Raw genomic sequence first — 14,310 nt, 5'->3', positions numbered from 1 at the left:
ACCCTTGATGAGGTTTGTAAGCAGCACATCCAAAGGAACTTTCTCATATATATCAGAGCAGTAGTCATTCTTATGGAAATCAAGAGGATACTGACAGACTTCTAAACCATCTAAAATAAAAAGCACTTTCAGTTTTGAAAGATTTTCTTCTTTCACCTCAGGAGCATATTGTTGAACCAGCTGTAGAAGACTACAGTTCCCCTTTTTCTGGAAGAGGTCACGAAATGGTAGATGGATGATAACGTTGATATCTTGGTTTGATTTTCCATCCGCCCAGTCTAGAATGAACTTATGCACCGACACATGCTTTCCAATGCCAGCTATGCCCATCGTCAGGACTGTTCTGATTTGTTTACTTTGTCCTGGCAGTGTCTTGAAGATGTCATTACATGCAAATGAAGTTCCTTGCGTGTTTCTGCTTTGTGAAATCATCTCAATCCTCAGAACCTCATGTTCATTATTTATCACTCCACTTCCACCATCTGTCATGTAAAGATCGGTGTAGATATCCTTCAAAAAACATTGTTTACCTTGAGATGAATTTCCTTCGTTTAGATGTTGACATTTGTTCTTAAGCTTTGCTTTATTGGCATCTGTGATTTTTTGAAGTGGATTAGCTAGACAAAAGTAAGAGATGTTTAGCTGAAAAAAATAAAAATAAAATTTAATTTAAACTTAAATTAAATAATAATCCTACCATTTGCCACGAAGTGACATGCGATCCTCAGTGCTGCCTCTCCTCCAAAGCTCTCCACCATTTTCTCAGCAGCATCAGAAGGACTGAGCTTCTCTGGCTGATTCCCTAAGCATTCTGGGTAATCCTCAGATAGTTCTCTTTTGAAGGTTTTGAAGAATTCTGTTCCCATGTTCACCATAATATCATAAAGTACGGTTTGACTGCCTGGCACATTTGATTTCTGTGGTAAAATAAAAGAGTACCCAATAGAAAAATGTTTATCAACCATAAACTATATAATTTGTTTTTAAAATTAAATTGTCTGTTGAATAACTGAAAGGATATTTCAATGAAAAACTAACCACAATGTAGAATTTACTGTGGCCTTGGTGCTCTTGCCCCATACAGATGCTACAGATGTGCATGTTATCTGTCTTAACAGACCTCCTGCAGTGATATTCAACATTAATCAGTTAACTTAAATTAATATTTAACATCAATTATTAATATTTTGTCTATGTTGTATTATCTAGGCATTTTAAAGCAATTTCAGCATGTTTTCTCATTTTCATGCTAACTTCTTTGTAAATGTTTAATTAGACAAAACCTTTTTATATTTTGCTGTGCTCCACTGCTGAAGTTCAGTGGTAGGGGGATTGATCTGTCACTCTTCAGAGACAGATGTGATGTTGGTGAGTCTGATTCCTCCTGTTTGGTGCTACAAGTAAAACAGAACGTTTATCAAAGGTAAACAAGTATGTTTATCTTTACACATGAAAGACAGTTTATACTTTTCCACTTCCATGTTATATTTACTGTAAATGTTACATTAGATCAAACCTTTCTGTATTTCTCTGTGCTTCATCACTGAAATTCAGTGGTAGAGGGATTGATCTGTCACTCTTCAGAGACAGATGTGATGTTGGTGAGTCTGATTCCTCCTGTTCGGTGCTACAAGTAAAACAGTCAGATAATTTTCCACACATGCAAATGAGTATGTTTATCTTTACACATTAAAAAACATACATATGGTCTTTCAAGTATATATATATATATATATATATATATATATTTATATATAGTTTCTTCCCTACCGCAGAAACCACCACAGGTACATCAATGCCATCAAAATTATTAATTTCTTTTGTTTGTTTGTTGATCAAAAAAGTACAAAGTAGATAAGGAAAACTAGGTTGCCGGGTGTATTCTGTAATGGAAAATATAGATTTTCATTGATTTACAGTATTGATTTTCATTTATTTTCAGTAAGACATTGAAATGACCCTTTGCTGGACTGTACGTGGTCTACCAACTTATGACTAATGTGTGTGTGTTTTTAAACACTGGGAAACAGGTGAGACGTCAGGAGGAGGGCAGATTGAAAAGGGACCTCTGACCCCTATGGTCAGAGGTCATCCAATTTAGAACTTGTGAGTTTGTAAGAATAAACTCAGCAGGATTAGATCACTAGCAGAGAAACCTTCCCTTTTTTAGATAAGAGCCTGTGAGCAGGAAACCTTGAGACAAAGGTATAAAGGCTGCTCTGCCCTCCCTCCCTCGTCGCACTTGCTTCACAGATTGTACTTGTGACTTCTGTATGGCAACTGGGCCTTCTTGCAAGAATAAATACTTTTAAAAGACAATTGGATTCAGAGTGTCTCTTACGCAGTGATGATGATGTTCAAGAATTTTTTGCCACAACAATTCAAAGCACCGCCGTTACTGTTTACAATGCGTGGAATTGTACGCTGTGATTGGTTGAGCGGATTTATCGCATTCTGCAGAGAAGGGAGACTGGCGTTTGGAAAGAAAGGGACAAAACATGACAGAATAACACGGCGGATGTCGTATTTTACGTAAAATTAAAAATTAACTTATACCGACCCTATATATATATATATATACACTGCCTTTTTTCAAGTTAACTGTAAACTTTTCATTATATCAAACCTTTCTGTATTTCTCTGTGCTTCACCACTGAAGTTCAGTGGTAGAGGAATTGATCTGTCACTCTCCAGAGACAGATGTGATGTTGGTGAGTCTGATCCCTCCTGTTTAGTTCTAAGTAGGGGGGGGGGGGGGGACTGTGGACTGAATATTTGTCACAAATAAACCACTACTAAGTTTTTTTTTCTATATCTCAATAAAATGTAATAAATAATAAATTGTATCTTCATGCCCTTTAAACAGATAATGGTAACACTATATTTAAAGCCTTTATATATAATGCATTATAAAAGTATTTTTAATGCATTAATTTATGCCTTGTTGTAATGCACCTTATAATGCATTCTATGGTTTCATTAATAAGTTTAACCACAATTATAACACATACAATACTTATCTATTCATTGTTACACCTTTCGAAAGTATATAGCATTTAAACATATGATAAACAACCAATTTTACAAGGAATATGCAAATATTATGATGCATTTTAACTATGGTTTCAATTATTTATTAAAGATATAATGCATTATACATAAATGCTTTAAGTAAAGTGTTAACCAAATAATTTACCATGTATAAGCTAAGGGTCACATGTACTGGTGTCTGCCTGTAAGTGTATTATTAAAGGAGAACTCCGGTCAATTTTAACATTGAGCTATTTTTTTTGTACATTTGGAGTGCTGTCAATACAGAGAACAACGACAAAAATCGGTGTTGCCTACACCGAGTTATTCTATTTTTAAAATTTGCACCCTGTTGACTTCAATAGGGCAAGTAGTAAGCCTGCTTTTTAGCCTCTTAACATCCTTTAAGTGTCATTACAAGTGCACAGAAAATGTGAGTGATTCCTTCCGAGTGAACACGGGTGGATCTGACTGCAGTAGATGTTAGAGATATTAATAAAAACGAAGTTAATTCAGCCAGCGCTCAACCTTTGTTTACATCCTGTTTTCGGTGGAAGGCCATAGTAATCGATTGTCGAGTTCACGCGCGTGATCATTGGTAACTAAACCTATGCGCGTGAACTCGACAATCGATTACTATGGCCTTCCACCGAAAACAGAATGTAAACAAAGGTATGAGCGCTGGTTGAATTAACTTCGTTTTTATTAATATCTCTAACATCTACTGCAGTCAGATCCACCCGTGTTCACTCGGAAGGAATCACTCACATTTTCTGTGCACTTGTAATGACACTTAAAGGATGTTAAGAGGCTAAAAAGCAGGCTTACTACTTGCCCTATTGAAGTCAACAGGGTGCAAATTTTAAAAATAGAATAACTCGGTGTAGGCAACACCGTTTTTTGTCGTTGTTCTCTGTATTGACAGCACTCCAAATGTACACAAAAATGAGCTCAATGTTAAAATTGACCGGAGTTCTCCTTTAAAGCAATGGTGCTATAGCTAAACTGTAAAAAATGTCAAAGCAAGTCTCTTGTGTGTCTCAAATGCTGCACGATCTTATCTCTTCACACGCATCAACATTCTTCATAACTGTTAAAGTCTAAGTGTGTTTCAATCAGCTTGTGTTTTGATGATTGTTAGTGTATGTTTGAAGTCAGTTCCCTTCCAGTTCGGTCATGTTCGACGTAGTCAGACGTACCGTACTGATTGGGATCACGCTTAGGGAGCCTGTCATCTTCGAGTATTGTTAAAATCAGCCAATGCACATTGGCGTGCGTGAATTGCATCTCGTGCTCCGCTCCACAGCACGGGTATAAACACGGAAGCGGATGCACACACCACTTGTCCGATCGGTGTCAATGTCTCTGATTGAGTGTAGTTGTTTAAAATGAGCGAATGTGTTGGTGTTCTTATAGGAAGACTCTCGCAGTCCTGATGGTTCTACAGCACGAGTGTAGTGGTGACCGCGAGCTTTGAGCTCTCAACTGCTGTTTTAACAGCATCAAATGTCTGTGTTTGTTGATGGCTGATTAGAGGGCGGAAAAGTGAGTGCTTCACTGTTTCAGTTCACTGTTCAGTGTTGCCGCAGTCATTCCCCTGTGTGCTCCGGCACTGGTGATGGGTCCCATTTCCTGAAAGAGCAACACGGGTGCATCTGCATCTTTTTCAAGATGCCATTCGTTACACTTCAGTGTTTCTGAATGTACGTCTGTAGTTCACGCGGTCATCGCATTCCTACTGGCGAAGGATGCAATTGAGCCGTCCCTCCAGCCGATATGAAGACCGACTTCTGAAAGTTGCTGCACTTCATTGTACTCAAGTAAAGGTGAGTTACAACCATCTTGGATCTGTGTCTCTTGATTTGGGCCCTTTTTCAAGCTTCCGTTCAAGTTACAAACACAGAAACGCATTTCCAATGCTCCATCCCCAAGATTGGTCTGCAACGTTCGACCTGAAGGACGCGTACTTCAGATCTCTACCCTTCCGCAACGTAGGCCATGCCTGTGCCCTTGCGTTGAGGGGTCGAAGTCGCAGTACAAGACCCTCCCTTTGAGTGCCACATAGCCAGCTGGGTCTTCAGGTCAACTGGAGAAGAGTAAATTCGGTCATGGACTGAGGATCTCTTTTCTGGTTTGGAGGTGGACTTGGTCTACACGTTCCTCACCAGGAACGGTGCTACATAGAAGTGAGAAGGGGTTCCATTTAAACTTTCAGAGGCTTCTGGGGCATATGGTAGACGCAGCCGCATATAACCAGCTTCCTCCATATGATGACCGCTTCAGCACTGGCTTCATGACCGAGTCCTGAGGAGGTCGTGGCAGAGCGGCACGCTCTGTGTGTTAACGACACCCAGCCTGCCGCTAAACTCTCAGCCGTGTTGAGACATTTTGCTTCTCCAGACCAAAACGCTCCTAGAACAAGTGTCTGCTAATCACCAGCCGAGGGGCCACGTATAACAGGCATGTAATAAACGGGGGTGTCTGGGCGAACCTCCCACTGCATTGGCATCCATTGCCTCGAGTTGTTAGCAGTTCCTTTGCTTGATGCAGCCGCTCAGCAAACTTGCACTGCTCAGTATAGCGACCGTTGCTCATACACTTCCCTCGCATGTCACAACTCGCCCGCCCGCAAGTTCCGACCTGCTCAATCGTGCCACCCACGAGGCCTCATGCCAGCCTGTAGCCGAAGAGAGTGGAGACTCCATCCCCAGGCGGTCCAGCTGTTTTGGGATCACTTCGGGGCCACACAGTTACATCTGTTGCCTCTCCGAACTCGTCCCCTTGCCAGTAGTTGACTCCCTGAAACAAAGAGACACTGGCATACAGCTGACCATGGGGCCTACGCAAAATGCGCTTCCCCAGTGAGCCTTCTTGCACAACATTGTGTTAGTCAGGAAGAAAAGGGGGCAGGTCTCTTAGTTGCCCTGTAATGGCCCAACTGGACCTTGTTCCCCCGAACTTATGCTCCTCTCGACAGCCCCTTCTTGACCCTTTCCTCTGAGACATCTCAGGGACAGGGCACCATTGGCACTCACTACTGCACTCAGAGACGTCCCCTTGAGTCACTGAGGGCAGCTAAGTTAAAAATCCTGTTTTTTAAAGAAACAGTTATCCTGCTTGCTTGCTGCGCCATTCCCCTCCTATGGACTGGATACGTGCACCATTTGCTCCAGTTGAGTTCCCCGTTAGCCGAACTCTGTTGAGCTCCTTCACAGCCCTTCAGCGTTGGACGTGGCGGAGTGTCCGGTGTTAGGCCTACCACTTGTATGCACTGGTGGAACTTGTGCTAGGCTGGGTCCATATGTTGCGATCCCTAAGGGTATCCCATTTGTGTACTCTTCTACGCTACGGCTCCCTCTGGCGAGCCCGTGTCTTCCCTTGGCAGAGCCTGCTCTGCCGTCACCGACCGGTTGCGTCTCCCCCCTGTTATTGGCTGGATCCACCTCAGTGACATTCCATATGTTGTACTGCCCTATTCGCTCACTCCATATGTGTTATTCTCCAAATGTTACCTCCCTACGGGCAGGATGTGGCTTCGCAACATATGCCTTCCAAGGAAAGGTTAACGCTTTCCCAGTGGTCTTGTGGAAGAGGAGTGACTTTCCTGGCCTAAGCCCTGTCCTATCTCCGCCTCAATATGCGGGAGGATCAAGAGGCTTTTGTCTAGTCACTGGAATGTGGCAGCACTAGTGGCGTTTTCATGGGGATCCCAATCAGTACGGTACGTCTGACTACGTCGAACGTGACCGAACTGAAAGGGAACGTCTCGGTTACTTATGTAACCCTCGTTCCCTGAAGGAGGGACCGGAGACGTAGTCATGTCGCCACTATTACTCAGTATGAGTATTTACTTATTTGTTCCTATGTGTTGTGGAGTGTTCTGTGTTGTGTGTTTTTGTACTGGATGCCATGGAATGTCATTGCACTGTAAAACAAATTTACCTACGGGTACAATAAAAGTAACCTAACTATTGCTGGACCACCGCTGACTCCGAACTCCGCTCGGCTCCTCAGCGAAAAACAAGTGGTGTGTGCATCCGCTTCCGTGTTCTGTTTTCCGCACTGCGGGGCGGAGCACGAGATGCAATTCACGCACGCCAAAGTGCATTGGCTCGTTTTAACAATATTCGAAGATGACAGGCTCCCTTATCGTGATCCCAATCAGAACGGTACATCCGACTACGTCTCTGTTCCCTCATTCAGGGAACGAGGGTTACATACATAACCGAGGCGAGAATTCAAACAGGTGTCCAACAGAGGAACCACAGGTGTAAAGAATCACATTAACTAGCAACATCATCCACTTACCACAAACAAACACTTACAAACACAATACTGACTGTGTTGTTTACTCTATTGTTTTAGCATTTCAAACTTCTTTTAGTCAGATGTTTTGCTTGAAAAATTTGTACATCCATCCATCCATTTACCAAACCGTTTGTCTTGAGTCACAGGTATGCAATCCCCGCATCTCGGGTCAAAGGCAGGGAAACACTCTGAATGACCAGTCCATCCCAGGACCAACACACAGACATACTGTACACTAGGGGTGTACCGGTACACAAAAATTACGGTTCGGTACACACCTCGATTTAGAAGTCACGGTTCTGTACAGCAGGGGGGAGAAAACTAAACACAAAATTGCTTCTTTGTTTTTTTTTTATTAATGGTGTTTTGTTTTTCTTAACAAATGTGCCTCTGGTTTGAAATAAATTCAATTATTATAAAAAAATTCTTAGGGATAAAAAAATATATATCTTAGCTAATGTTGTAGATTATAAAGGGAGCCCTTACTTACACATTACTATAATATTAAAGGTTAAAATTAACAACAGAGCACAAATTGTTAAATTCAGTTGCCATTTATTTTTAGATATAATAATCAACACTCAAATAAAAAAATAAAAACATGTAAATTGCACATGAGGCAAGTTTTAAAGTACATTTTCTACTCCAATTCATTTTTGAAATATAATCATTTACACAGTTACTGTCATAACTTGTTTTCATGACAAATTTATTTAAACATACATTAATGATCAAGACATTACTAACAGGTTAAGTAAATATAATGAGTAAGCTAATATAGTGCATATACAAAATGCATCTCTGTAGAGTTAATTTCTCTAGCGAACTAACCTGCTGTCGACACTAAATGCCTGAGGTAAATGTAATGCTACGTGAGATATTATTCTCAAGCTGTTTTTATTTAAGTCTTTCCGCAGTTGAAACACTGGTTGATACATTACAAGTAAACATACCAATTGATCATCTCTTCATCTTCAACACTTTTACTAATAGCAAATAGTGTTGCATTACCGCACACCCCTTCTGGATGGAAGTGTGGATCGCCTGTGACCAACTGTATTCATTGTGTGACTGCATGCACCAAACCGTGATATCCGTACCTTTCGGTTCGGGACGAATACGTGTACCGTTACACCCCTAACATGCACACATTCACAGGGCTCCAGACTGCGACCAAATGGTCGCATTTTGCGACCAAAATTTGAGAGTGTGCGACTGAATTTTACACCCAGTCGCACATGTGCGACCAGTAATTTATTTTTTTATTTTTTCACGTTAAACGTGGAAGGGGCGCGTCAATGAATCTGGAATGTGTGGCAGGCCAATGAGTGTGAGAAGAATAGGGAATGGCCACTGTAACTGGCTAATGTGTGGAGGGGGAGGGTCCTAGAGATAATCGAGCGCGCGTAAACGTCCGTGGGAAGGAGACGGAGACAAATATCAATGTCACGGACAGACACAATCGGATGATGATGATTCAGAGTCAGAGGTTTGTAAGGTGATAAAGGCCTGAACCCACTATTTTCGGGAAGACTGGCTACGAGAATTCAGCTGGTTGAGGTACTGTAAGGAGATGAACTCCATGAGCTGCGAATGTTGCAGTGGCTACCCCAGAACTGCGGGGAAAACGAAGTTTGCAGACAGTGCAGGCACTTCGCAGTTTAAACACTCAATCTCAGCCTCAAGCATAGAGTATGCCGTGACATGTTAATAAATAAAAACAAAATGAAAGTGGAAAAAACTGCACTACTCAGCACTCATTCTGCTTCACAGACCGTTTAATAGTTCGAACCAATAATAGACAGCGCAGAGCTCCTCGCCAGTCGCGGGCCGATCGCGATCACGCGAAACAGTTACATCGTGGAGATCCAGTGAAGAAATCCATTGAGTTCGCGACAGAATTAATAACATTGCTGCGAGATCCAGTGAGAAACATTCAGATTTGACGCAGAATTCTCTGTTATAAACCATATAAGATCAAACAGCGCTGACGTGGAAACCAGGAGAAACATGTGCAATGAGCGAACAAGTTATTGAAGGCTTTAGGTCCACAGATTAGCAACAATCACCTTGGATTTACTGTAGTAACACTAACTGTAACTATGGTATACTGTGGTTATAACAGTAGCCTACACATATTTTTCCAGCACTTCAAAACTATATTATCATATTTAAATGTTATTTTTAATAATGTGTTGACCAAACATTTTTTGTTCATCCTTTAAAGACCAATTTATAAAACTAAAAGTTTCAAGAAGTAGGGGAACTCACACTTATTTAAAAAAAAAAAAAAAGATAAAGATTAAATTACTATTGTAAACATAGCTGCAGAGGACGCTTACTGGCTATTTTCACTCCCTAATATATATTTTGTCACTCATTTTGCTTTTGAATCAATATTAAGACATTATGAATGATAATAATTAAAGTTAACTTTATCTATACACCTCAAATTAAGCTCAGTGCTTTGTCATCCCACAGTGCTACCAAATACTTTCTGTAGAACTTAGTGCCACTGCCCTCAAATGTTAGTCTGGAGCCCTGTGAACTTAAAATAAAACTGCACATTGTAATTTCTGTACGTTAAGGCTATTTATTATCAAAGCATTTGTCAGTAATACAGTTATTTTGGGGGAAAATGTGAATAATTGCATTGCAAGGTGATTTAAGGTGTGCCCCTAAATTTTCTGCTTGCGCTCCTAAAATTTTAAGTCAGGGGCTACAGCGCTCCTAATAAAAAAAGTTAGTCTGGAGCCCTGATTCACACTCGCACTTACACCTACATAAAAATTAGTGTCTCTAATTCATCTCTCATTTGTGAGGTGTGAATTTTGTGATATCTTTAAAATAAATGTCAATTAATCAATACAAAGCATAATTGATCTTGAAATGTATGTGACTTCTCATTGTCCTCACCGTTCAGAGTGAAGGTCTTCTTCTGGACTGCTCATAGGGACAGAGCCATCCTCATTCTCTCCAGCACTCATTTTTAATTAATGGACTCCTGTCAAGACACAAATGTAAAATAAATTCCAAAACAAAACTTTTTTTGGCTGCCATTTTGTGTATGGAACTCTGACTGTAAGTTCATATTTTGGTATTCTCCTGTTTGAAACCAACATACAAAACAACAAAAACTATGAAGGTAATATGATGTCATAAAGAATCGCATGCTGAGGGTAAGATTTGTGAAAGTGTACATAAGATTGCAAGCGTAAATTAAATTTGCATGCGCAAGAGAAGATTTGTAAAGGTGTAAATCGCCTTTCAAGTGTAAGAAAAAAATATTTGCAGCATTTTACTGTTATTCGTAAGTGTAATTCATGTATTTTGAAACTGCAGCTTCGTGCTAACGCAAAATAAATAGAATCTGTATTCTTCTGACTTCCATTTTTCCACGCTTACACTTTTGCCACGTTTTTTTTCCCCCACAAATACGGCCAAAAGCACTGCAAGCCTGTGAACAGCAATTTGCAACCGAAAACAACAGTCAGGAACTGCAAAACAGATTAATTGTGTAAAATCAAACTTTGTGTGAAAAAAATAAACTGTTGCAAATGTCTAAATGGCTTGTTGTGTGCATGGGGCAAAAAAGTTCCCGAAATAACCCGATTTGTACATTTGAAGAACATGAATAAGGTGGACCCGTCCTCCTCTTCGCGCTTGCATAACTCAATGAGTGAGAGAATCGTGCCAAAACTGGAAGCGCACGTAAAAGAAAGACGCAACTGTACAAATTGGTTATTTCGGGAACTTTTTTGCCCTATGCACACAACAAGCCATTTAGAAACAGCTTATTTTTTACACAAAGTTTGATTTTACGCAATTAATCTGTTTTGCAGTTCCTGACTCTGTTGTTTTCGGTTGCAAATTGCTGTTCACAGGCTTGCAGTGCTTTTGGCTGTATTTGTGCGGAAAAAACGTGCCAAAAGCGTGGAAAAATGGAAGTCAGAAGAATACAGATCCTATTTATTTTGCGTTAGCACGAAGCTGCAGTTTCACAATATATGCATTACACTTACAAATAACAGTAAAATGCTGCAAATATTTTTTTTCTTACACTTGAAAGGCGATTTACACCTTTACAAATATTCTCTTGAGCATGCAAATTTACGCTTGCAATCTTATGTACACTTTCACAAATCTTACCCTGCGCATGAGATTCTTTATGACATCATATTACCTTCATAAAAAAAAACATTTCATTCAAATTACTTATGTTTTAACATACACATTCTAATAATACAAAGCTGAATAAGACAGCAATTTAATAAATTTCAACAATATCATATTGAAATATATTAAAAATCTAAAAACAATCTAATTACTTAAACGTTTTAACATACACATTCTAATAATACAAAGCAAAATAAGCAATTCAATACATTTCAACCATAATTTCATATTGAAAAATATTCTAAATCTAAAAAGAAAATGGAAAACTATCAAAACAATTAGATGTAGCTGAACACACTGTATAGTTAGTTTCAATTTCTTTACCATCTATAGAATTGGAATATTTTGTACTGTAATGTAATCATGGACTGTAACATAAACTACCGTGAATTACTAACAGTAGAGAACTGTCATTCTTGTTTTGTAAAGAAATGTTACAAAAGAAAACTCTTCACACTGTTTTGAGGGGGGAAAACTGTAATGTAAAAAATATGGAAAGATGTTGGAAAAAGCTCATCTGCAGTAATGTGGCAACTAGGAACAACTTCCTTTGAAATGTGACATTATGCAAATTTAGTGATTTTTCTCCAAAATATTATGTAGCCCTGTGTCCCTAATGTCCGTCTGACCACAAGGAACCTACAATAATTGGAATGTGAAAATATCAATTAAGTAAAGTATAGTAGGCCTACATTTACTTTCTAAAATAAATGAGCGTAAAAATAGAGGTACTGGCAAAACCTCATCTGTAGATCTGGCACTTGGACCATGCCAACATTTTAACGCATTTGGTTTTGGTTTACATTTTAACGCAGTTGGTTTTAAGACAGTCCATTTTCTATATTATATCTATATTATATCTATACTATAACTAACTGTATTTATGCCTATATATTTGTAAGACAGGTGTCACATCTCTGAACAGAAGAGCGGGAAAACTAATAGCGAAACTAACTTTAACGCGCCAATTAAACTAAGTAGGCCAAGTTAAACTGTTGGTTATAACCCTATGTAATCATTTCTGGTCTCTCAATGCGACATGCATGAAGAAAACCCTATTTTACATTTTGTATAAATCGTTTTATAGGCATATAACTTAATAAAATCAATAAACCATTTGCGGTCCACCAACACAACCCGTCTCTGCATTTCTAAATTATTCGGCTAATTTATTGAACATTGTACACAAGAGGGTACTGGTCACCTCTTTCTGTATCATTTACAGCATAAAGGTTATCAATATTTTGCCTACTTATTGAATCTTTACAAAATGCACGTCAATCGAAAGATCTAATACTCTTAGGCCTACAACCTATTTAAAAACAGATTAGGCTACTGAATGTTATTTCGTATGTCGTTTTCCTGCAGTGTGCTCCAAAGTGCTGCAGGTTAACATAAAAACATCAGCGGGGATAGTAGTTTAGTGATCTAGCATAGATTAAACCAATAATGATTCAATAGATGAACAGTGTTTTTTTTTTTTTTTTACTCACCGACACGTAGGCTCGCGGCACTGGCACTTTCACTTTCACTTATAGTGTGTGGCGCTGCATTATATTCAAACGGGGAGGAGTTATTTTCTGGGAAGAAGGCGCATACTATTTAAAGACGATGTACTGAAGTGCCCGTTTAGAGTTAAACATTTATTCGAGACTCTTGCGCACAGTAACAGCTACTTTCGGATTTGGAAATTGATTAGCTTTGAATAGTATTTTTAAAATGCATTTATAGGATAATTTAAATGATTCCCCAATGTGGCTTAGACAAGAAAGACAACTGTTTATTAAACTTAAAGTAACAAGAGCAATTCCTATAACAAAGTGCAATGTGCAGATGAACTTACTTTATGGGTGTGCAAAACTAGATGACTCTAGATGACAATAAATGCATAACTTCTTAGTTTGAGCTTGTGTGTCCGGTCTCCCGCATGCAGAAGGAAAGTCTATGGAGCAAACGTCTAGTAGCCTAACTGCAGACAAGTTTTGTATTTCACTGCATCTGAAAGTTCAAGTATGGTGAACTCTGACCTGAATTTGCATGATGAGAATATGTATGATGTATGAGTATGTAATAGAGGATCTGAACACCACAGATTGGCCTTTGATTGAATTCAAAGAACACAAACTTTAAATTGCAAGTAGGCCTATGAAGTGTTTTGGGAAAGTGAGAAGATTGTATATTTTCCCATTTTGTATTTATTATTTCCTATATTTAAAAAAAAGGAAGTTAACCCTCAGACGGTCCTCTGTCATTTCTGACCGATAAATTTTCTGTTTTGAATTTCTAAAAATCACAGCTTCATCAGAATGTTATGAAACTTGGTGACTTTTATGGCATTAGGTATGTGAATACAAAAAAAAATTGAGGTCATGATCCGAGCATGCTAAGTGGTCGTAAAAAAAAATAGTGACGATTTTGGTCTTCGGTCAAAAATGACCGACCCATAGGAAATGAATGGGAAATTGACAAAAAAAAAAAATTTCTCCGAATTTTTGTGTGTACAATCTACAAATCGGCCTCAATCCTAAAAAAAGTACACCGCTGTAAAGGGGTGACACTCTACAACATCAAGAGTACAAAAAAGACACACCCACCCCCACACACACACATACACACACACTTTTATACACATAAACACCAATACATTTTGATTACAAAAAATCTGTTTTGAATTTTTAAATATCAGAGCTTCATTGGAATGTTACGAAACTTGGTGACTTGTATGGCATTAGGTATGTGCACACACAAAAAAATTGGGGTCATGATTCGAGCATGCTAAGTGGTCAAAAAAAAATA

General features: G+C 39.0%; 1 protein-coding gene across 1 annotated transcript; it reads right to left on the bottom strand.

The window, feature by feature from the left end:
* Positions 1–27: 27 nt before the first annotated feature.
* On the bottom strand, positions 28–13,045 carry LOC308686627 (NACHT, LRR and PYD domains-containing protein 12-like; the record flags this gene model as incomplete). The annotated part of the gene is made up of 7 exons (XM_081395069.1): positions 13,008–13,045; positions 10,255–10,342; positions 1,517–1,627; positions 1,284–1,394; positions 1,039–1,123; positions 698–917; positions 28–617 (listed from the first exon to the last, which is right to left on the bottom strand). Coding segments are annotated over exons 2-7 (1,188 nt in total), but the record flags the coding sequence as incomplete, so codon positions are not given.
* Positions 13,046–14,310: the final 1,265 nt, after the last annotated feature.

This window comes from Scardinius erythrophthalmus (assembly GCF_964197995.2).
Source record: "Scardinius erythrophthalmus genome assembly, contig: HAP1_SCAFFOLD_541, whole genome shotgun sequence".
Classification (NCBI taxonomy): Eukaryota; Metazoa; Chordata; class Actinopteri; order Cypriniformes; family Leuciscidae; genus Scardinius; species Scardinius erythrophthalmus.
The sequence above is the reverse complement of the archived record's forward strand: the minus strand, read 5'-3'. Positions and strand labels throughout refer to the sequence as shown.